This window comes from Parasteatoda tepidariorum, chromosome 2, assembly GCF_982258835.1.
Source record: "Parasteatoda tepidariorum strain Cologne lab strain chromosome 2, Ptep-v5.0, whole genome shotgun sequence".
NCBI lineage: Eukaryota > Metazoa > Arthropoda > Arachnida > Araneae > Theridiidae > Parasteatoda > Parasteatoda tepidariorum.
The window spans coordinates 84437332-84463051 of record NC_141756.1 but is presented as its reverse complement, the minus strand read 5'-3'; the positions used below and the strand labels follow the sequence as shown (position 1 = coordinate 84463051).

The window sequence follows — 25720 nt, the reverse complement described above, 5'->3', positions numbered from 1 at the left end:
CCTTGTTTCGCAGGTAAATTTAATATGTGAAATGATCTATATAATATAAAATTCTTCAGTGCAAAGCTCCACATTTCAAGATTTTCAACTGTATTTATTTTACTTCCATTCATTTAAATTTTAAAGTAATACAAATAAGAAAAAAAAAAGAAATTAAGAGCAAACTTCATGAAAAATATTGTAAACAAAAGTGGAAAATATAAATACCTGGAAGTCTATTCATATTTACTCCTTGAGCAGAAAGACCAACTCCCATATAACTGTAAGAAATATTGAGATCAAAATTTAAAAATAATAAAGTAGAGAAAATAAAAAAAAAGATAAAATAAAACAGAAAGCAAATTATGAGAAATTAAACTAATATAGTTCAAAGTTGCACACAAAGTAAATTAGCTCCATGTTCCTCATCTACAGTGATGGTATTTGGTGCCAGTGATATGTCGGTCAATCACTTTTTTTTTTGGCATTCTTGCAATTTTAACACCAATCTTTACAACTAATATTAAGGCCTATAAATTATACCCTACATTAAAGGCCACTCTAAAGCTAGCTTTCTGCAAACACTGCACAACCATGCATTGCTTATACTGTCCTCTCTTTTGATTTAAAACAGACAGTATACAACGAATTGCTCCAGCATATTATTCGTATTTTTGACCAATTGAAGATATGTAATCAATGGTTACTAAGCGATTGGATCCCCACTACTCACCAATCACTTCGGTTAATGAATTGGCACCAGACCTTAAAAGGCCTCTCTAAAGCTATTTTTTTAGAAAGACAAAGCATATTGTTTATACTATTCTGACTTTCCCTGATGCAAGATATATCATTTACCATAGTTACCACATTCTCCTGATCTTTGAACAATTGAAAAGATGTAGTCAATGGTTGCTCAGCAAACGAGTTCGTTGAGGCTCAGTCTACGAAGCTGTATTGACTAGGGTTCTCGAAAATACTATATACTCTCTGTTAAACTCCCAGGACAGATATATGCTGCTATTTCTGCCAGACATGGCAATTTTGTAATGATTTCTTACAATCTATAAGTTTTAATTTTCAATAAATTTCATCAATTACTCTTTCAATAATAAAGTATATGTCCAATAAATATTATGAAATTTGGGATAGCAATTATAATGACCAGCAGTGTAAAAATATATACTAAAGTATAAATATATAACTAATGACTAATTAATATTAAAGTAGAAATTATAGTTTTGAGCTTAAGAGACAATTTTCACTTTATCCTAATATTTTCTTTTATTGTTTATTTTATTTGAGAGCGTTCATCTAGTCAAGGAATTTTGTAATAGATTTGTTGAAATCCTTACATCATGCAATTATTATTATTAATTTTGTTTTAATTTATAAGTTTTGCATATTGGAGACTTAGTTTTAACATAACTGACTAAAATTCAAATTGTAACTTGGATCAATTTAAGAACAAAACTGATAAAAAAAAAGTTAAAAAAAGTTTATAGAAACCTACCAATTGAACTTTTAAATTTATAACACTGTACCTTTCTTTTTATATACATATACACACATACATGTATATATATGAAAGGAAATAAGGACATAAATAATTATTACAAGTCCCATAGGTTAAGCCTCTGAGTAAAATTGCTCTTAAATTTTCCTGATACAATACATAAGTAAACAGGTCTTTTCATTCAGTATCTGGAGATTCAGACAAATCTGGGGCTGACGCTCAGGGGGATTAAATTCTGTTTCTGTTATTAGAATGTCTTCTTTAAAGTAACTTTACAACACTAGAACTTCCAGCAGGGTTAGAACTAAAATAAATGCTTTATGGTAAAATTCAACTATTCAGGAATATTTTATAATAAGGCATAAAAAAGTTCTGAAAAATAAAAGTTTATTTAAAAAATTTCAGTTTCTGTGATATTTTTTAATGACGAAAAGACAAAACACCACCAATAATTTTCACATCATATTTACAAAAGTAACTCAGTTTTGAACACGTTCCCACTCAGTTTACAAAATTAAAAAAGTTTTTCAAATGTTATAAAATGTGATACTAATTTTGTTATCATTAATAAAGTTTTAAACTTTTTTAGCTTTTCACAGTGTACACTTATATATCACTTAATTTTTATAAAGCTAACATACCATTTAAAAATCCAGCAATTAAAAAAAGCAACATTAAGAGAATTAAATTAAAATTAAAGAATAGAAAACACTAAATAAAAAGGAATTTTTCTGGCAATCAAATGTAGGTATTAATTTTATAATCATAAAATATTATATAAATTTAAATACAAATTTAGTAATTAAATAGAAATGAATTAATCTAAAATAATTATTATAAAAGTATTATGAAAAAAATAATGAAATTTATCAAAAATATATTGTAGATTTAGGTAACATAATTACATAGAAATGCACTAAATAACAGGACATAAATAGGATATTACAAATATTACATACACACATAAAGTATAACAAATATAGAATATTACAAACATAAGATATACTCGGGAAAATAAAGAAATTCAGGACCATTAATCTACCCATCACAAATTATTTTACTGTAAAAATAAACCCATCACAAATCATTTAATCATAAAGATAGGTTTTTTGCTAAATATTTTATAGTTAATGCTAACCCTGCATAATATGTTGCATTTTAAAAATGGATAATTTACAATTCATTCTTCCTTTAAAAAACAGAGTTGATGACATAGAAAATGGTAAAAGGTACAAAACTGTGTGGATTACTATATTCTGTTCAGACATTTATTTTCAAAATAAATAATTAAGTTCATCAGATACCACTGCAGGCATCAGTTAATTTTGTCCTCAAATTGCATTACATCACTGCTGCAAATGATTATTGTTTTGAAAATATTATTTAAAAGTTTTTTCAGTTAGCACCAATATCAGCTGAGGAACTTGGTAACTAATTACAAAACTTTGTGAGAAGAAACTCATATTTGAAGCAAAATGCAACCAACTGTACATTTGTAACTCTGTCTAGTTTTTTTAATTGAAAATTAAATTTTCAAGTCAGTCATTTTTTAGGGCATTTGTTACAAGAGCAAAATACTGATATAAACAGAAAAATATTGAAATGAGAATCAAGTTTACTGCCAAAAGAGATTTAATTCTTATATTTATAGAACATATAAATAAAAATAAATAAATAAAGCAATGTAAAGATTAAATGGAAAAATTTATACCCATCTCGACCCTTGCTAACTATCTTCACTTCAAAATAATATAAACCACAAGCAGCAGGGATTGGATGTGTAGCACGCACACTAGCAGCATCTTTATGGTTTTTACCAGATCCTAAAAGGAAATTTTTATTTAATAATTTATTGACATAGCCAGAGAATAAAAAGTATACAACTTTTTTAACTTTATATAAAAACAAATAAAAGATCACACAGAATTAAACACTTATAAGAGAGAGAAAAAAACTCATTATCTTTTTAACAATACATTTTTAATAAAATCAAAATTTAAATATCTCAAATGTTTTGGAACAAATTTGTAATGCATCTGCACCTTTTGTTTGAAGATTTTCTTTACACTGAAGGTTTATAAAAATATAAACTTTTAAACCTTCTACTCTAAGTGAAAATGTATCACATTTAGAACAACTGAAAATAGAATCAAATATTGCAGCTCAACTAAAATTGAAGTTCCTGGTATAACAGTCATTTCTCAACATCAAACATGCATTTCACCAATAAAAAAATGGCAGATCTATATAAAATATTATGATCGTCAGATGTCCCGGCAATCAGTATGTCTGACTGCAAAGCAAATGGTGACGGGTTTGCATGGTAGCGAGGTTTCAAGTCATGGATGCTTCTCTCCATGTGCTGATCTCTGCTGTATGATGTCTGAGTGTGGCCTACCCTAGGAACCAGTCTGCGGCAGTGTGGTTTGGGTAATGCCGTTCGTTTGTCTCTACTGCTTAGATTCACAGTGCATACCAGGTAACATAAAATGAGCAACAGCACCGGCATTTTCAGAGGTGATAAAGGAGAAGTTCAGTGTATCCGATTTCTTTCTTTCAAAACACCTTAAATTTATATCAATCTTGGCATACGCACTTAAACTTAAAATAAACACAGGCTAAAAATTTTTTTTATTCGTATCACTTTAATGTTAAGATAAAAATCCACTACCAGACAACCAGGTAATTTCTTAATTTTAAAACACTCATCAGAAAATCACACTTAAACTAAACTAAATTAAACATGAAAGTATTATGTTGAAACTTTGCACCCCCCCCCCCCACTCTTCAGATCATTATTTGCATGCACAAGTGCAATCCAAATCCCATATTGAAAATTATTATCGCAGATGTTGGCGAGGAAAAAAAAAGAAAAAAAAAAAAAAAAGAAAGAAAAAAAAAAAAAAAAAAAAACGGGTACTGGATACATAACAAAATCAGCACATATATACAAACAGTGAAATCTCTCGGGAGCGACCACTTTCTGTCCCACAGTAAAATGGCCGCTAATGGAGGTTGGTCGTCATTAGAGGCTAACTTCATTGACTTCAAAGTTTTTCCCAAGCAATTTTAATTTTACTCAGTGTCATTTTCTTAGTGCAGAAATACCCCTCTTATTGGCAACATGAAAACTAGATCAATGAATAATATTTGGAGTCAATAAAAATGATCCCTATTAATATAATTATGTGTAAAAACAAATTTACCAATTATAATTTAAAGAACTATTCTAAATAAATGAACCTTTATGTTTGCATTCAGTTTTATATCATAAAAAGAATTAACTTCAAAAAATAAAAGGTTTGTTTGGTAGAGATGCTTAGTTTTATTTTTTAAATTAACTTTTTTTTTCTAATTTAACTTTTAACTCTAAAAATAAATCATTGATAACATCATCTTTGTACACTCACACTGGAACAAGAGTCGAGGTTATGACTAACAATCTCTCAATGAGATAGTTAAAAAGAGCTCTCTAAATAAGAACCACTCAGAGATATTTTGAATTTACGTATTTGCTTTGTTAATACTTTTAATCAGGGTTGACAAGATTTTGCCGCAGGTGGAAAAAACCATGGTAAATACCAGTAAAAACCGTCCTGGCAAAAACAGGTTTTTGCCAAGCAAATTGGCAAAAAGTGGCAAAAACCTATATTTTCCGAGATGAGAGGACAAAAACACATTTTTGATAAAAAATTATTCCTAAAATTGAAATATATACTACAAATAAAAATAATCATAAAAAAATTAACAAAATTATTATTCCATAATTAAATCATAATATATCGCTTTAGTAGTTTAAAGCATTATTGATTGGAAAATTTGCGATTATTCTCTTTTTTCCAGTGAAATGAACTTGTTTTAAATTAATATAACTATAATTTAAAGCATAAAATATCTATCAAGATGTGAAGTTAATTACTGTACAAATAATAATTTTTTATAATAAATAATAATATTATACAAATAATAATATTTATTTATTTGTAAAAAACCATTTATTTAAGGATTCTAAAATGAAAAGAGGTCAAAAACTTTCAATCTTTTAAAAATTATTGCCTTTATATTAATTATTAATATGTTAAAAATAATTTTTTCATGTAGTGTATCAAAATTATTATTCCTTATGATTGATTTAAATTTGTTTCAAGTATTTTGTAATAATATTTAATCAGCAATTTAGATAATTTGGTTTTTGCCACTGTCCTGGCAAAAACCCCTTTTTGTCAACAAAAACTCCAACCCCGCTTTTAATTATTATATTTTTTCGCGTTTCTTTACTTGACCTTTTCGGCATTTGGCGTGGAGGTTTGCACAGTCGCTGGGAGAGATTTTGATGGTCTCTCCTAAAGGTTTTCCATGGAAAAAATTCTTTGCCCCCCAAAAGTGGTCATAAACAGAGGTGCCTTTTCTGGAGGTTTCATTGTAGGATATATTTCTGAATTTCTTTTTAAATTTGAAATTAGCTTGATGTTCTTAATTTTACAACTTTTTTAGGAGTTAATATAATATGTTATAAAAATACACATATTTAAGTAAACAGAATTTTGTAAAGAAAAATCCAAATATAGAAAAATTAAATTATTGAAAAAACTTAAAAAACACATTTAATTTTTCAATTTGAACAGATATATTTTCTTTTAAATTATGATACAAAAATGCTTTAAAACATAATATTGAATGAGAAAATCAAAAATCAAAGAAAAAATATATTTAAATACTTCTGGGGTCTGTCCAGTTATTTTGTGAAAGGTCCGGTTTTTGTAAAATTGTGAAAAAATTACTTGTAATTTGTGAATATAAAATAAACATTAAGTCACATTCTTTCAACCAGGGTCCTGCTTTTATGAATTCGAGCAAATATGGTCCTGTTACTGCAAAAAACTTTTTTAAGGAGTTTTTAAATTGTAAATAGATACAAAATTATGCGTACAGGGGTCTGTCCAGACATTTTGTGAAGGGTCCGGTTTTCGTGAAATTGTGAAAAAATTACTCACATTCTTTCAACCAGGGTCCGCTTTTATGAATTTGTGCAAATAGGGTCCGTTATTGCAAAAAAACTTTTTCAATGAGTTTTTTAATTGTAAAGACATACAAGATTATGCTCAACACTGCAAAATTATAATTAAAAATTTTTTTTTTTTAAAAATAAACAGCAATTGCAGCTAATAAATTAGCGATGCAAAATACAAATATTTGGTATTTAGTCTATACTGCTGAACGCCGAATATTCATTTCGGGAAGAATCGTCTGCCGAAGACAAAACTTAATTCGTTTACATCCATCTTTCTTGTTTTCTGCCCTGGGAAGGGTTCATTCGATTAAAAAAACAATAATGAAGATAAAAAAATTTGTGAAGGGACCGATTAAAAGAAAAATCATTTTGTGAAGGGTCCATTTTTAAGTTATAGTATTTTGTGAAGGGTCCGTTTTTATGAAAAGATATTTTGTGAAGGGTACGTTAACGGATCCAAATTTCTTCTAAACAGACCCCTGGCATAACACTAAAATTATAATAAAAAAAAAAATTTCAAAAATAAACAGCAATTGTTGCTTCTAAATTAGAGATACAACATACATATATTTGGTATTTAGCCTATACTGCTGAACGCAGAATATTAATTTCGGATGAATAATGAAAGAAGAGTCTGCTGAAGACAAAACTTAATCGTTTACATCCACCTCCTTTTTTTCTTCCCCCAGGGAAGGGTTTATTCGATTAACAAAACAATAATGAAGATAAACAAATTTGTGAAGGGTCAGATTAAAAGAAAAATAATTTTGTGAAGGGTCCATCTTTAAGTTAAAATATTTTGTGAAGGGTCCGCTTTCATGAAAAGATATTTTGTGAAAGGTACGTTAACGGATCCAAATTTCTTCTAAACAGACCCCTGTACTTAAAGAGAAAATAAAAAGATTTTTACTACCAATTATTTAATAGATTCATTTCCTCTTAAATTCAGTTACTATTATTATTTAACATGCTTAAATAATGTTATAAAAATACATACATAATGCTAAACAACACAATTTGAAGAAAAAATATAGATTTATTACTTTAGGGGAAAAAAATGTATAACTTTAACTTAGATTTTAAAACATAAAATTATGTAGTAACATGTACCAAACTTTTTTTTTAATAAATTCCATTAATAATACGAAACATAAAGATTAAATCATTGTTTCTTCATAGACAAAATAAAAAAAATATACACTGAGATGTTTCAAAACTTAATTTTATGATGATTAAAAATTAATGTTATTTAATAAAGGGAAATATGAAACTGGTTTTCACATTTTCAGTCTAAAATATTTACAAAACATAATATAGCCACTATTATAAATGGGATTAAAAACACCTTAATATATTTCTAAAAATATTATAAGACATTGCACCAATTTAGATTATAAAAGAATGAGAAAGAAAACACTATAAGGAACATAAGTAAGTACAATGAAGATATTTTGTGTATATTAATTCATAATACATAGTTTAGAGGAAAAAATAATTATAATAAAAAAATAGATATTAACACAAAACATTTAAAATTAAAAAGGTACAATTGCATGAATCTTATATTTTTATTGAATGAAATTAAAAGAAATGTTTGAATCCAAAAAGTATACTAATCAATAATTATCAACAATACGCGGACATAATGCTTATTTCCTGAAATCTAGTTTTTTTCTTTTAATGAATATTTATGTAGTTTAAATTGGGAAATTAGGCAGTAGTTTAATTATCAAGAATAAATATTTATGCTATGAAAATTAATTGGGTCATACGAAGTATATAAAAATATCGCACTGCGGAAAAAAGCGTTACTCAGAATTTATTGTTTACGTAGATCTTCCTTTCATAGAGCTTATCGCATTATATATTTAGCTTTTGACACATTATAATCTGATTTAAATAAATTATGACTGTAAATTACGTAATATTGCAGATTTTAATCTCAAGTTTTTAATGCGTACGACAATAAAAATTAGTGGATCTAAGTAAATATTCTCAAACAAGTAAACATTTCATTTCAAGGTTGAAAAACATTTTAAATAAAAAATTTATTCAAAGTATATACTTTATGATGTTGAATATTATTTCAATATTTATCATGATTCAAATGGACAAATGTCATTGTTATTAATTTAAAAAAATTAAACTAATTTTTCAAATTAAACAATTCACATTTCGATCCCAGAGGTTAGGTACGTCGTGATAATATTATTCTTATTTTAATTAGAATCTATTCATTTAAGAATAAGCAATCACCTGTTAAATACACAAAGAGGGTTTCACATACGTAATACATGATTACTCAAACAAGGGAGAAAAACTGAAGTTGAATAAACTTTCCTACCTTTGTAGTGCACTCTTAAATTATTTTGGGACAAGCCAATATAAGTAAATTTATCTTTAGGGCTCCATGATCGTGGAAGAGGTGTTTCATTTTCATTAACCATAGGATATAAAGTCTTAAGACGATCTGTTTGATGAGTTATCGAAGTTATTTGTGGCTCATTCCAGACTATGTGTTCATTCATAGTCGCCATTTGTCCTCTCTCTGAGTTCTCGATCATCTCAAACGCAATGTAGCGTTGAGCAGTTGAACACAAATGTCGAAATTCTTTGTTGCGCAGAGAATCTGATCAGAAATCAAAAAGTCATTCTCTTATTTATTTATTAACAGTAAGATTTTTTTTATACAATTTTTTTAAAACAGACTTTATTTTAATTTAAATGAGTAAAAAATAATCACGAGATCTTATAACGATTATGTAATTTTTTTTATAAACTTTAATTAATACGAAATTTTTCATTGATTTTGTTTATTTCAATCAAAAAGTTGACATTCGTTATGATTTTTATAAGATATAGAAATTTGCCTGATATTCTACAGTGTTTAAATTTGATAATTAGTTAAAAAATTGAGATTGCAAAAAAAAAAAAAAAACTTTTTCAGTTTATAAAAATAAATTAAATAAAAGAATATCAAATCTAATAAACTCATATAAAAGTTGCGCTATTAACTCTCTTCTTTTTATCAATTAGTGATGTTGCAAAAAAATAAGTAATTTTTTCATTAAAAAAGTAAAACAAAACTGCAATTAATTGCGCTTGCGCGTAGTCCTGCGTGTCAAAGTACGTACGAGGTTTTGAACTGTCACTTGTTTGAAGTGGAAATGAGGGAAAACAAAATAAACAAGTTATGTTAAGTATGTATGTTGTTGGAGTACATTTCGATGTTGGCTGATCATGGACAACATTTGTTTGTTTAATATTTTGTTTATAATATCTTCACATTTGTTTAAAAAGATATTTTATAAACGATTTAAAGCATACCATTGCTATTAGAATTAAATTCCCTTAGGCTTAGTAAATTTCTCAGTAATTATTTTATTTCAACCGTCGCCATAATGTGACCATCAATACTATTTGTGTTTTGTTATGTAAATTCATATCAATATTGTAATCATGAATTCGTACATTAAGTGATCATGCTCAGGACGTGTACACAACGACCGGTCACTCCCAACAAATTGAATGTTGATGGCATTGGACACTGGAGCTCTGCTGTTTACGAAAGTTACCTTACATCTAGCAACGATGGCTCTCTGGACTTTACGATAGAAGGTGGTTCGGACAATGGTGAATTTCCATTTTTTGGCTATGTCCCACCTGCAAATCGATCTTACTCAACGGGAGATGTACTGTTGGAAATTGAAGGACAGAAAGTAGCAGGTTACACCCAGAGGGATGTCATTACTTTTCTTAATCACTGTGTCAGGAACGGGAATTCTGTGAAAATCAAAGCTGTCAAATCTGGTAAGAAACTACTTCTGTACGATTTTGTTATAATCTTCACTTTCCAACTGTTTTCATTTTTATACAATTAATATTTCTACCAAAACAGTTCCTATGCATTCTCTATTCTAATGCAAATTAATTTGCATTAGAATGGAAATCAGTTTATTGGAGTAAAGTGAACCTGCTTTGATTGAAATATTTGAAGGACACAAAGCTTCTTTAATGTATATTAAGTATATTGAATTAATTTGTTGCTCTATAGGGCCCAGCATTATTTTTGCCCAGAGGCAGTTAGCAGCCTGGGGCCGTTTAGTACTTATGTAAAGCAACTCAAATGTATTGTTAAATAGATATTTCTATATCGGTACCTGTTGTGTGCATTACAATCAACAAGGTGTCAAAATATTTTTGAACTTGCAAAAATTAATAAAATATATATGTGTTTTGATTTGCCTGGAGGTAGCTACGAGTTATACTCTTCGAGTTATTTTTTCTGTTTATTATTTACATTTTCTTGAGTGCCAATTCCTGGAAATGGCTAAAACTTGATCAAAATTTTGTTGTGGGTATTCGTCTCTAAATCTTTTCATTGTTAACATTTCTTGAGTATTTTCATAACTAAAGTAAATTTTAATTAAAGTCAAGATTTTCACATCAGTTCCTTGCTTGCCTCTGCCTGGTTGTCACCAAAGCTTCGTTACTATTTTGGCAGATTGAGAGGATTTTTGTATCTGTAATTACACCAAAATTGTCACAAAACTGTGGCGACTATTGGACAGTGGCCTGCATGGAAATAAAGATATGGGGTCCCAAAGATATATATAATAAAAAGGGAAAAAAATCAAATCACAATAGGGAACCGAATTGAAGGGTTTAATTCTTAGAAACCCCACAAGAAACCTATCCATTATATTATTATTTTTTTTTAAAGATTTTCAAAGTTCAAATTCCCTTTTTTGTTTTGGTATATGTAGATTGCATGAATAGGCACTGCTATAGAAAAATTCCTGACTCTAAAACTGATACAGAATTTTTTTGAGGTTAGCTTGATATTTATTTGGGTGATAAAGCATTAGTACGTGTTCATAGTCACTATAATTGCTGAGGTATCATATGGTTTTTTGAACTTGTAAAAATTTTACGAAAAGTTATGTAGTGGTTTACCAAGTTGTTATATCGTCTCTGTGTGCAAGAATTTTTCACTGTACAGAAAAAGGAAGAAAATTTTCTATTTAAATTTTTTTCTAAATGTGAAAAAATCAATATTATGGATATAAATCTACATTATTTTGAAGCATATTAGGTATCAAGATCTGTCGCACATTTTTTTTTCTCTTAGTGTAAAAAGTAATTAAATTCATGGATATTTAGTATATTAGTTTGGAGAACATTTTCGTACCTGCCTTTTCTACAAATTATACTCTTTGAGTTGGTCATTTTCTGTACTATTTTTTTTAGTTTCTAAAATGCCAAGACTTGGCGATTATTCTATATTATATTTATTCTATTCTAGATTGTTATCTTCCCTTTTTTAATAAACTACTTTGGTTTATCTATATTTTCCCCCTCTGCGAATTCTCCTTGCCATTCCTTAGATTACACAATGTTATTTTTAGTGCATATATAAGAAATATTTACAATTAAGAAAATCTGATTATAAAAGTACTATTTGTTTTTGTTTTGTCATATAATAAAAATTAGAATTATTCTTATATCACAAAAGTGAAAACTTTAAGCATTTTTTAATCTATGATGCACATAGTTTTGTGTAAAAGAAGAATGCCCTAAATATGAGTTGTTTGATGCTTCTTCTAGTTGTGCTTCTGTTTTTATTATATTGATAATTTAGTGTAATTAACTAATCAATCCAAATTAAGGTTTGTTCAGAAAATCAGTTAATACAAATCTCATTGAATGCTTTTCAAAGCTTTATCTTTGGGAAAACCTTATGCTTATAAACATTATTATGGAGTAGAAAATTTTTAATTAAGCTAATATTATAAGATAAAAGTGTAATTTTGTATTCAGAATTTAATTGCGTTGGTAATAAAAAAATTCTATTGCTGGCACCTTCAGAATGACATTTATGAAATTCTGACTATTTATCACACTGGAGTATAATTATCTTTTGTCTCTGGAATATTTTAAAAAAGAATTATTTTATTAATAGTATTTCAGTAAATAATGCATTTTGTCAAAAAGAAAAACAGGGTATAATTTAACATAGACTATGGTTTTAGTGCTTTAGCTTTTATTAATAAAGATATCTTAATAAAGTGTCTTTTGATTGTAGGTTGTTTGACTAGAGACTTGCGTAATTTTCTGAACACCCGATTTCAAAAAGGCTCGGTCGATCATGATCTACAGAATACCATTAGAGATAATTTATATCAACGCACTGTTCCTTGTAAGTATCCATCCATCTTTTGCTACTCTCACTAAGCTAATTATGTATTCTTCAGTATTTGTAATTGGTAATTTTGTCTTTTTTTAGAAAATGTTAGTAGATTGCTAAATCAAATTAAGTTAACTTATAGTTTTATATACAAAATAAGTTGTATGCTTATGCAGAATAATAATATATTTATAGGTAATTTCGAACAAATAATATTAAACAATGTACCAGTGTCCGAAAAGTAGTTGGAGATTGAAAGGTACATTGCTACATTCTTCTTAGGAAACCATGTTCTATTCTCACTTAAAAAATTTATCTACAGATAACACTGCGGACCAAGAACACTATAAGACAATGGTTTCTATTGTATGTCAGATCAGTCCGATTAAAAACCAATAAATTTCTTCTTAGATTGTACCACATTATTACTGAAAATGGAAACTGCTTTAAACGTCACATATTATTGTTTTTCTCAGTTAGTAGCTCCATCTCTTTACCACCTTTGTGACTAATTTTAAAATTTGGAGAGATTAAAACGTTAGAATTCTGAGCTTCAACAAGTTGTAAATTTTTATCTCATTCCTTTTTTTTTTTTTTTTTTTTTTTTTTTTAATAGGATAATAAATTCCTTATAATATATATATTTTTTGATGATGATTATTTAATGATTATTAAATTTCAACTCTTTCCTCAAAAAATTATTTATCTAAGTACATTTTATCTCCTTATCTCCATTTTTTTATTTATTTCTTCCTCTAAATAAAAAATCATGTCATTCATATTTAAATTATAAATTTTCTATAGAATGTTTCAATTTGAAGAAGTTGTATCTTTTAAATTTTTAAAAATCTTTTAATTTATTTGAATATATTGTAATCTTTTTCCAAATTTAATATTATTTTATTAGTCTATTTTCCTGCATAATATTTCTGCTTTTTTTAATTAAAAAACTAAAATGAGAAATATATCAATTGCTTATTATTTAAAGCCTTAAATCCAGGGATAGTAAGGTTTAGAACAGAATGTATTAATCCACGGTTTAAACCGTCCTGTCCAAAACCCTTTTACTCAAATTATGTCACAATTTTATCTGAACAATATTTAAAAGGTAAAATAAACATAGAACTAATAACATATTAATATTTTAATCTACTAGAGAATATTTGTTTTTAAAAGTATAATGTTTTACAGTGTTTTCATTACAGAAAAAAATGGGAGAGAATTTCTCACCCTTTCTCAAAAACAGGGTGAGATTTCAAAAAATTAAAAAAACACGAATAGACTTGTAAAAAAATTATTTCTTTAATTATAATAAATTTTTAACATCTTCTAATTGAATATTTTTGCTGCATCATCATATGGAAAATGTTCTATATCTACTTTTTCGTCAGCTATTATATTTATTTGTTTAGTTTTGACCGTTTCTACCGACATTTGTTTAATTTTCATTTGTCCGTTACGGAGTAGAAGATGTCGTCTTAACAAGGTATTAGTCCATCTTACATTCATGCACAAAAATATAAACGTTTTACATGAAGAAACCTTACCTACAGTGAACTGCTGGTTGCAGAGAAATGTGTTCTGAAAGGGTTTCTGCTGTTCGCTCCGGTTCTGACTATACTGGTAAATAGGGAAGCTAGATAACAAGGACCAATGTTCAAAATAATGAAAGATCAAGGAAGAAAAGTGAAACGGATTTTATTCAAAATAGCAAAGGACGAAATTTTTTTCAAAATTCGCGCATTTTGAAATTGATTAATAGAGTGCACGAACTTCTCGCGTTTATAATTTGTTATTGCGAGAAAAGAAAAAAAATATGCAAGATTCTCGCGCTGTAGTGAAAACACTGTTTTATTAATATTGTTTGACTCTTCAATTTAAACATAAAACAAAAGAAAATTAATCAGTAATTAAGTTCAATTGGTCCTCTCATTCTATAGTACATAACTGAAGTTTGACCTTGCCATACAGGTTAAGCTATTAGGGACTAAGTGCTTGATTAGTCATTAACAGGTTTATTTATCTATAATGCTATTCTAGAATACTTTTATTTCATTCATGTTCGATTCTTTTAGCATAGTGATGATACATCACCAGTGTCAGTAACTGAAACTGATGTTATGCCCTTCAAAACTGTTAATACATTTTTCAGTTATTTTGTATTTCCAATTTAAACTGATATATTTATGTTTAAAAACAATTTTTTTAAAAATAGATGTCTTTTTTATCATCCTGTGATGCAGAATTTATAAAAAATTTTTAAAAAAATATTGTGAAAAATAAAAGGTTAATTTTTAAACAAATTTTAAATCATTATTATTTTTTATATTGCATTATTTATCATTATGCAAAGACATTATTTATCAGTATTAAAAGCATATTTATATTTAAAGGATTAGATATTCACTTTTGTTGTTCAATGAATTGTGGAGCTTCAAAAATTATGAACCTTTTCCTACTATATTATATTATGTTCCTTTAATAAGTTAAAGTAAATTGTATAACAAATATCAAATTTTATTAATGCGTGTAATTATTATGTATGCAATGGTTACACCTATAGAATTTTTTCTTTACCAAAGTTCAAGGTTTTGGACACTTTAAGACAGTTTAGGACAGTTTTATTCAGTTTCAGACAGTGAAACCCATGTGTCCTGTCCAAAACCAGTGTAGGACGTTCAAAACCCCAACCCTACTTAAATCTGTTATACTTTTCTTTTCGACCTATTGATTACTGTGCTTAGTAGCACTGGCCAATAAACCGATACATAGGAAAATATGATTCTTTGCAATCATCGCCGATCCAATATTTGGATTGGCAAATTTCAGAAGCATCAGAAATTGTGATTTACTGAGATGTGTATGATATTTCCCGATGTATCATTGACATCAATGTCTACACGCGCGATGTTGAGCATTGTTCCCGATAGTACATCTCTGTCTGCAAACTCGCTCGAAGAGCATTTTCATCTGTAAGTGCATTCTTCCACAGTGATAGCTGTGGTCATCAACGTTATCTTTCCCTGTCTTTTTTACATCGTGACTCATCGTTTTGTTGACATGATAAATCCGAATGTGATTGAGAATCTAAGTGCTGTTGAATCTCTTAGTTACTGAAGGATTTTCTTTTAATTGTGCGTGTGTGCTAATGCTATTGATTTTTTTTACAATTAATCTAGCCGTTTGATGTTTTTAAACTGCTGTTTTGTAAACAAAGTATTTAAATATTGAGAAATAATTATTAAAAAAATGGTGCGTTTATTTTAATAATAAATGCAACTTACTAATTGCGAATTTACGCAGTACTAAATATAAAACATTATTGTACCGAGACATCGCAATGCCAAAATCTTTACATCGCCCAGTCCTAGCGCTAAACATCGTGAATCTACTCATACTGGTCTACTTGTTGTACCCGCTTTAAGAAAAAGTTTAATAAGTATAACTAGATTGTTAAAGACAAGTTTTTTCTTATGAAATTACATTTTATTATTTGATTACAATTTGCAGGTACCACTCGTACTCCTCGGGTAGGAGAAATAAGTGGTGTGGACTATACATTTTTAACTGTGGATGAGTTTATAGCCTTGGAAAGAAGTGGAAGCTTGCTAGAAAGTGGCTTATATGAAGGTACTTATTGCTTCAAACTTTCATTAGCAATGTTCTTAGGAGAACTTTAAATTTTTTCATTATGATTTTACACTGATAGTAAAATAATGCATTAATTTATATGTGTGGAGGGCAACAGGATGAATTGTTTATTCTTGAGAAAAGTTTTAAATTTGAGAACATTATTTTACTCTGATGATAAAAAGTTGTTATAAAAATACTTACAAATTTTAATAATTTAATTGTGACATTACTCGAAAATACCAGTCAAAAAGTGTTGTCTTAAGTGCACATTTCTTATATTATAATGTAAAATTAAATTGTATGGTTTTAATTTTCTATAATATTCAAAATACTTAAAACGTAATATTCTATTTAGTTTTGCAGAATCTGTTATAAAAGAAAAGTTAGTTGTTGTAGAAACTATTTATATAATTTGAAGAAAAAAAAATTGATACTGTTTATCAATTATGATAAAAAAAAATAGTTTTTTAAAAAAATATTTGAAAAAATGGCAAATCAAATTATTCAAATTGTTAATTAAAAGTTAATTAAACTTTATCTATACTATCAAAACACATGCGTTGAAAATATGTTTGAAGTTGATACAGTTTTTATTCTTTCAGAATTGCATTTTATGACAACTTGTTCTGATTTTTTCTGTACCTTGTGTTTTCAACATATGCTTAATCAAAACGAAATTATTAATAATTGTATTAATTAAACAAAATTGTTTGTTTATTCAGCAGGAAACAAGAGTTTTTGAGAATATTAAAAATTAAATTTAATAATAGGCTAGGATGTTCATGATAAATGCATTTTTTTCTCCAATTTTTTTTCTTTTTTTTTTACCTGTATATATATTTTTTTGGTAATTATTTTATTATTTAGTTTTTTTTTCTTTTTTTAAGTAATTTTTATCAATTCTGATTGATGTATATATATATATATATATATATATATATATATATATATATATATATATATATATATATATTTTAAAAGCATTCTGCCTGTGAATTATTTTTTTTCTTTATAAATTTCTGTCAATTTCACATTGAATCTTCTATTTTAACTCTGCTACAATAAAAAGTGCTGATACTTATAATCTTAGAATTAACATTTTAATAAAATATATTATTTAATATTCTGATTTTCTTGTAGATTGTTACTGAAGAATAATAAATTCTTATTTATCTTTATCAGGCATTTATTTTCATTCGTATATATATATATATATATATATATATATATATATATATATATATATATATTAATTACTAACTTTTTTTATTAAACTTATAATTACAATTTATAATTTCAAAAATAGCAATAAAAAAACAACAATAAAAAAAACATGGTGTCAGAAATTTAAGGAGCATTATTTTTTATATTACGTTTTTTTTTATATTAAGGTTTTTATAATAGTTTTCTGAGTTTTTTTTTTTTTTTTTTTTTGCAAATTTGAATTGCATTTTTTACAAATTTTTAGGTCATCAACATCATTAATAACCATTTGGATGCTTTATTAAAGATATATTTTCTGTATTCTTTTTTTATGAATGTTCTATTTAGGTTTTGCCTGTGAAATATTACATAGGAAAATTTCAAATTGTTTTTTAATATATGTATATTTATTTTATAGGCAATCATTATGGTACCCCAATGCCTCCCAAGGATAATTATTACTCTCCTATGAGAAGAAATAATTCAATTGGGCAATCAAATAATTTAATTTTTCCCGGTGCCCATGCTTCTTCTGAGGGGAAGCGACGGCGTAACCGTTCGAATGTTGAAGCAATGGCTTCAAAAACTTCTGATGCTTCTGAATTTCCTGTGCCTCCCATGTCAAACAATACTCCGTAAGATATTCTTTTTTGCGATTTTATTTTTATTAAATATGAATTTGGCATTTATACATTAATATTATTGCTATGTTTTATATTAAACTAATGATATAATGAAATGAACTAATGATATAATATATTATGAAGATTTTACAAAAATACAGTAGATCTATATCATAGATGCACAACCTATTATCGGTGAACCAAAAGTGGCCCTTGAAACCTTTTTGGCCTCAAAACATAAGTATTAATAAAAATATGGAAAAAAATATTAAAAGTTTAAAAAAAGCAATACAAAAAAAATCTTTAGTGGTTGCTCTTTTGACAGTAAATTACTGATTTATTTTGGTCTTCTGCATACCAGATTATAACTATTTATGACAAGTTTCTTTTTTCTTTATCATTAATTTGTTAGCTTTTTAATGATCCAGCAATATTTGGACTAATATATATTAAAAATATTTAATTTATTTTATCTTTATTATATGAAAAAGTTAGTTACGCATGCATAATTCATATTATTTTTTAACTAGAATCTAAGTATATTCTGAATTTTTACGATTGCAGACTTAAGTTATTTCTTTCCCTTTACTTGATACTTCCGGGTTTTTCATATCATTCTCCCTGGTCTAAAAACTAGGAGTGAGGCAAACGATTTTTGCGCAAATATCGCAGTATTCAAGACCATTGGTTGTGGTGTTCCGGCGAATAATAAACTTACAATCTGACAAAATTTTGAAGCTTTTTCTAAATCCCGTTAACGTGATGTTTACATATAATCTTTCGCTAATTATGTGAAGAATTATGTCTTGCGTGATTCTTTCACCGAATTGATTCTTTTGGTTTGGCAGGAAGTAAGATATTTCTTGAATTAGTTATTCTAAAGGTGTGATATTCTGCATTAGTAGGTAATTTTATTATAAATGTTAGTTCAAAAAGTTATATTAAATATGAAACACGTATGGTATATAAATTGATTTCGATTTTTTCTCATAAAATTTCAGAGTTTTTCACTCTGCGCCACAATCACCCCTGTGGATCTATATAACACAATTCTATGAAGCTCAATTCTCCATAAATCGCATTAATTTTGTGTGTCTGAACAATAAAAATAGAAATTTCTACAACTAAGCATGAACTTTTAACTTTCTACATAATTTATTTAATTATTAATTGAGAGATTACAATTTCAAAATCCAGTCAAACCAAAATTGATACATTTTTTTGTGATTATTTCTAATGTTCTAAAAAATTAAAATTTTCCTCTGTAAATAATGAATAATTTAGTTCATTTTTTGTGTTTTTAAATATCTAAAAATTGTCTCATAATGGTTTAAACATGTTGCACACATGTTTTTTTTAAGACTGGCAAATAAAAGTTATTATATTGAAGTACCGTACATATTGCCAAGCTTTAACCTATATGGTGCTTATTTTAATAATAATAAGTTAAATCTTTTTTATTGTTGCATTTTAACCAATTATAATTTATTAGTAATTAAAACAGAAATTTAAAATACCCTCATTGACTAAAGCTGCTGTTTATGTTTGTTTTGCAGGTCTTCCACTCCAGTATCTGGATTTTCATATCTAGGCTATCAAAATTGTAACTCTACAGCAACCATTGATAGTGTACAATGTGGAAATTCTTCATGTGATTTGGGTCCTTTACCTGATAATTGGGAAAGAGCATTTACTAGCAATGGAGAACCTTACTTTATTGAGTAAGCTTATAATTGAATAAATTTTGCTTTTTATCTTTTAATTTATTATCTGATTGTAGTTTTGTCCACCATACTTTTAGTACCATTGAATAAAAAAGTTTTTTACTATTATTATTCATATACTTTTTTTTTCTAGTCACAACACTGGCACATCACAATGGTTAGATCCTAGATTATCTAGAATACAGAAGAAAACTGTGGAAGATTGTCGAGATGATGGTAATTTTCATTCTTATTGGTTTTATTCTTTAGTATGAACTGTTTAGGTTTTAAGTTTTTATGCATTTTATCGAATGTTCTCACTAGAAAGGGCGGCATGGGAAATTAGAAACATTAAATTTTAATTAAGCAGATTGCAATTGTGTAAAAAGTAATATCTAATAATGTTTCATAATTTCCTATTCTTTATTTAAATTACATATGTTGACTGCATATAGTTTTACACTAAGCTTATTTGCTTAATGACTGTAAAATAGTTCATATGTGTAGATACCAATTTAAATATGTTTATTGTAAAATGTGCATAATAAGGTAATGTCAAAAGATTACCTAATAATAAAGAGTCAAAATTTTTAGTTTTAGTCCTCTAATTTGGCCTAATAAATAATATAATGTAAAAAATCAAAATGTAGAATACTAAGAAATGATGATAAAATATTGCAGGTCAATAATTTTTAATTAAGATAAAGAAATATTTTAAAGAGAAACAATATGTTCACTAATCTTTCATTCACATTCATTACTTCATTAATGTTATGCTAATGACAGCAAAAAAATCTGAATCTCCATGTATTAAAACTTTATCTTATAATTGGATTTATCTATCCAATGAGAATGCTCAGACTGATCCTATTGTATGATTTAATTGTCATGCATGGGGAATACACAAATAAATCTCATCATTTTGATGTGATTTATTTATGGGTGTTTATTATAATCATTAAGTTTCTAAGCATGTAAATACAAATGATTCAATGTGAGTTTTTTTCCTATCATGTTGAAAGTTTTAATGTGAAAAATACTTATGAAAAATTTGTCACTAATATTTAATTTTTTAAGAATAATATTTTGAGTCTGTTTTAGATGAATCTGAAATCTTTATTTAATATTATTGGTTTTTAAGCTTTGTTTTTAATAATGAAAAACGAGTGCGGAAAACTAAAACAATCGTAGTTTTTTTTTTAAGAAATATTATTGATGCTTATGGTTCTGAAAATTAAATATTTAAAATCAAAATAGTGTAAAAAAAATATCTTCTAGCTTTAAAGAAACATTTATTAAAAAAATAAATAATTTTTAAATCATTAACATAATTTTTTGATCGTATTACAAGCTGATGAGATTAAAATAATATGATATTAAAATTATGTGTTTTAAATCATATTTTGTTATATTCTGTGGTTTGCTCTGTTGGTTTTTAGTGGTATTCCTTCTATAATTAAAGTATTCCTTTTATAATTATATTAATTTTGTTAAGCATTTAGTTTGAAATATGATGTCATTATTTTTTTTAATCAGAATTGCCTTTTGGCTGGGAACGAATTGATGATCCTCATTATGGTACATATTACATTGAGTAAGTGCTCTTTGATAAGTTTTCTTTAAACTTCAGTATGGACTAAAATAAAAATTTTTTATATCTTTAATTTCATTTTAGCCATGTCAATCGACGGACGCAATATGAAAATCCGGTCATTCAAGCAAGAAAAGTGAATGATAATGGTTTGTAATTGTCTTGCATTTTATTGAACGTTTATTATACCATGTGCGTATCATAAAAAATGTTTTGCAGGCTTTTTTTTTTAAAAAATCAAGCTTAATATAGTTTTGATATTACAAATTTATTTAGGCTAATGCATCTATTAGCAAATTCTCTCATGTTATATCAACAAGAGGTGTATCTCGCATAGATAACCATGAATAGGTTTTTAATGAAAAGAAAAAAAGCTTATTACAAAAATGTATCTTTTTATTTAAAATTTTGGTTTTACTAATTTTAGAATCAATGTGAAATTAGCCAATTTTTCCTTCACGTGTGTAAGATTATGAAACAGAAACAATAAAAGTAAATGGTGAGAATTCAAGCATAATTAGTCTATATCGTACTTTAAATCTACTTAAGCATTTCAACTGAATTAATAATATATAATATTATAAATTTAAGTAATATTATAAATATAAATAATATTATAAATTTAAATAATAATATAAATTGCTAGTTAAACATTTAAGTGAAATGAAAGTAACATCCTTACTTGAAGGTATTGTAACTCCTTTTAGTAAATAAGATGGATAGTATTATTTATTAAAACATGGAATAAGTGTTATAGTCTCATTTATGTTTCAATATGTATATAGTTATGCTCAATATAGCATCTCCTCTTGGTCCTGATGAAATATGAGGTTGCTATATCAGGAGAGCACAAAAATACTATTAATAATAACTTATAGCTAAAAAAAAAAGCCCATTTTTAAAAAAAGAAGGCTTTACTTTAATAAAAATTTGTTAATTAACGGAAAATATAAATTTTTTTCATAAATGTATCGTTTAAAAATACTTCATTAGTGAATAATATGCTGAGTATCGATAAATAATGTAAGTCGAAGTAACTAAGAAGACCCAAATGTTTTAACTGGAAAATAAACCACACAAGGGAACTGACATTTCACTAAATTACTGAATACCATATTCATACAAGAAAATTATAAGTCATAAATTATTCCCTTTGGAAAGAAAGTTACGCAGATTATAATTAACCATAAATTATGACCACCTTGGATTTGAATAAGAATTTAGTGGGTCATGCCAGTCTTTGTTCTTTCAAAGGAAATTCAAGGTACTTTACATTTAGTATGTGGTAAAATAAAAAAAAAAATAATAGTCAAAATTTCTTTGAATTTTTTTTATTTTTATCAACTGATTAAATTTTGTTTGCTGTATTAGAACAGACAGTTTAGTGCATTCCAGTGGACGTTAAACTAATATTGCATAGCAATTGGGGTTTCATGCATAAGTCATTATAATAAGGATTGCTGTAATGGGGATTGTACTAAAGAGCATTGACTCTATTCCCTCTTTAAAACTGCAGTTACTTAAAATCAAACTTTGTACAGGTATGAAGTAGCAATGTGAATACACATTGTTTTTTAACTTTGAATAGGATTTCCATATCAAACATGTGTCTGAAATTCCATCAATTCTACTTAGAAACTTTTTTCTCTTTTGTATAGCAACAGCTTATTATTATAGAATTAAATTTAGATTTGATGTCATGAACACTTAGTAGTCCCTTATTTCTGTTCACAGTTTCAGAACCCCTGCTATAAATTATAAATGCATATTTCAGCTTTAAATTAATTTTCATCTAAGCTATTTTTAAACTACCTTTTGTTAAATCTTAAACAATCATCAAGCAATATAAATATTTTACTTAGCGTAACTTTTTTCTATCAAAGTTTATGAGACTATTTTTATATCATTTATAATTTTCTTTTTTAGACTTAGTTAAACATCATTCTTACCTTGAAATTGTATAAGCATCTTCTTCAGAAAATTCAAGATTTAAAAAAATAAATAAATCATTATTTGCATAGTCTTTTAAAAAAGTATGATGTAGAACTTCATAAAAGATTTAATACATTTTCGCATTTACTGCATTCATATAAAATATTAATCAGAAAATGTGTTTTTATATTCTAAAATATTTTAATTCCTTATGTAGTTTAAATTGAAATCATTAACTTTGATTTGATGTTATAGCTACTGAAATTTTATCTTGTGTTTTATATTAACCCCGTGACATATCATTTCTTGATATAGAAATGATCTTTGACTGCACTGTAAACATCAACTCTCAACGGAATGTTGACAGAGATGCCAGCTGCTCTGGACATGCCAAAATAATTTTAAAAAAAGCTGTAAATAACTGCAAACTAAATTTTGAAATATTTGACTATTTTTGCTTGCTTTTTAAAATTTATAGCATGACATAACTACTATAAAGTGGTGAATTATATGAGCCTACGAATTATTTAGAAATAGTGGTGAATAAAAAATCTACTAAATTGAATTTATTAAACCAAGAATCACAATTGATAAACTATCACTTTAAAATATTTATTTGCTGTCCGGAGCAAGTTGGCATTTCTGTGTTGAAGACGTCTGAGACACGTCAATTATTGTTTTGACATAAGAAACAAATGACGTCTCCAAGACGTCTTCGTATGTCAAGGGGTTAAGTTTTGTTTAAAATACAAGCTTCTTGCAACACACTGCTTCAACCAAGTGTTTTATGCTTTTGCAGTTTCAGCTGCTGATATAAGTCACTCGTCCTCATCATGGCACCGGCATTCTGACCAAACTAACAATATCAACCATAACCCCAGCATTTTTGCTGACCCTAGAACCGGGCAATGGACTTCAAGAAATAGCTCACTAACTCATACCTCCAACTGCAGCAACTCTAACGACCCAAACCCACTAGCAAGCACTAACAACAGTGAGTCTTTCCTAATTGTCTCCTCCTCTGATGGTTCTTCCTCTAAACCTCCACCTCCCTCTATATCTTCTCCTTCTAATAATATATCTTCTTCCCCTGCCTCCACCCATCGCTTTCCCTATCTGCACTGTATTCCCTGTCTTAATGAAAAGCATGAACCTTCTAAACATTTGGCAGATGGAAAGGTGGCGGATGGCAGTGTTGTTATTGGTAATGGTACAGTTACCACTAATGCTTCTGCTAGCGAGAGTAGCAGCCGATTGTGTGATATGCAGAAAAATCCTTCATCAGCGTCCATGGAGAGAAGTACGACTTCGAGTGGACGCCATTGTTTCTTCCAGGGATCAGATGCTAATGAGTTATCTCATCAACTTTCCAATTTATCAAGTATAGCATTTTTTTTTATTTTAATAAAATTGTTATTTATCTGTTTTAAATGTGTCATTTATTACTTAAATTAATGCTTCATTTTATAGTAAAATTGTGCTTGATAATAATTTGTTTTAACCAATTTAAATCAGGGGTAGAAATTTAAAAAAAAAAAAAATTTAGTCCTAAAGACTGGTAACCAAAAGATATTATTGGTCTATTTACCTGTCACTACTATACACCAAAGAACCATTACATTATGACCACACTCGATCTATAACAATGGGCTCACCCTGGTTTTCATGGTTTCTCGCCCAGGAACAATGTTTTCATGGGGCACATTAGGACCCATTATCCTCATAGAACAATCCCTGATGTCTATAAGCTACTTGAACATAGTTGCATACCAGGTTCACCCATTCATAGCAACAGTTTTTCCTGCAGGGGATGGTGTTTACCAACAGGATAATGCACCATGTCATGAGGGTCGAATCGTCGAGGAACATTCCAGTGACTTTCAAGTCATGTCTTGGCCCCCAAATTCACCTGACCTTAATCCAATAGAGCATTTGTGGTCCTACTTGGAAAACCAAATTCGTACTGCCACACTACCCCCTCGCAATGTGAGGGAATTGCAGGACCAGTTACCTCAGACTATCTATCAGCACCTTGTGGAATCAATGCCACGGCATATGCTAGCAGTTTTGAGGGCTAAAGGTGGTCCTACATCTTATTAGCGGGGTGATCATAATGTAATGTCTCTTCGGTGTATATATATATATATTTGTGAATTTGAAGGAAAAATTACAATAGAAGGAAATTGTAATGACACATTTATGATGAAATATGCTAATTTTCGACAAAAATACAGACTAAAACATCTAACAGAAAATTAAAACAGCCTAATTGCTGGTTTGGAGGTCCACATATAATTATTTTGTGGTAGTTTGAGTCAAATTTAAATGCTCTCAGATTTATG

The 25720-nt window shown here is 27.5% G+C and overlaps 2 protein-coding genes across 4 annotated transcripts in view; one reads left to right on the top strand and one right to left on the bottom strand.

Annotated features, from left to right (window-relative positions):
* The window catches only part of RanBPM (Ran-binding protein M), a 36252-nt gene extending 26781 nt beyond the window's left edge, over positions 1-9471 (bottom strand). The window contains exons 1-3 of the mRNA XM_043039516.2: positions 8851-9471; positions 3207-3318; positions 208-260 (exon numbers count right to left, since the gene is read on the bottom strand). Coding sequence (XP_042895450.1) covers positions 208-260; positions 3207-3318; positions 8851-9070 — 385 coding nt within the window. The 5' untranslated portion in view covers positions 9071-9471. The remainder of the gene's footprint in view (positions 1-207; positions 261-3206; positions 3319-8850) is intronic.
* A 158-nt stretch (positions 9472-9629) lies between these two features.
* The window catches only part of LOC107451520 (membrane-associated guanylate kinase, WW and PDZ domain-containing protein 3), a 41846-nt gene continuing 25755 nt past the window's right edge, over positions 9630-25720 (top strand). The window contains exons 1-10 of one of the 3 annotated variants that reach the window (XM_087157640.1): positions 9630-10316; positions 12592-12705; positions 16204-16323; positions 17948-18164; positions 19709-19873; positions 20010-20092; positions 21392-21449; positions 21531-21595; positions 24178-24372; positions 24550-24759. In XM_087157640.1, the coding sequence (XP_087013766.1) occupies positions 9989-10316; positions 12592-12705; positions 16204-16323; positions 17948-18164; positions 19709-19873; positions 20010-20092; positions 21392-21449; positions 21531-21595; positions 24178-24372; positions 24550-24759 (1555 nt within the window). In that variant the 5' untranslated portion in view covers positions 9630-9988. Of the gene's footprint in view, positions 10317-12591; positions 12706-16203; positions 16324-17947; positions 18165-19708; positions 19874-20009; positions 20093-21391; positions 21450-21530; positions 21596-24177; positions 24760-25720 lie in introns of all 3 variants that reach the window. The other 2 variants (XM_087157641.1, XM_087157639.1) reach the window with 2 other exon arrangements.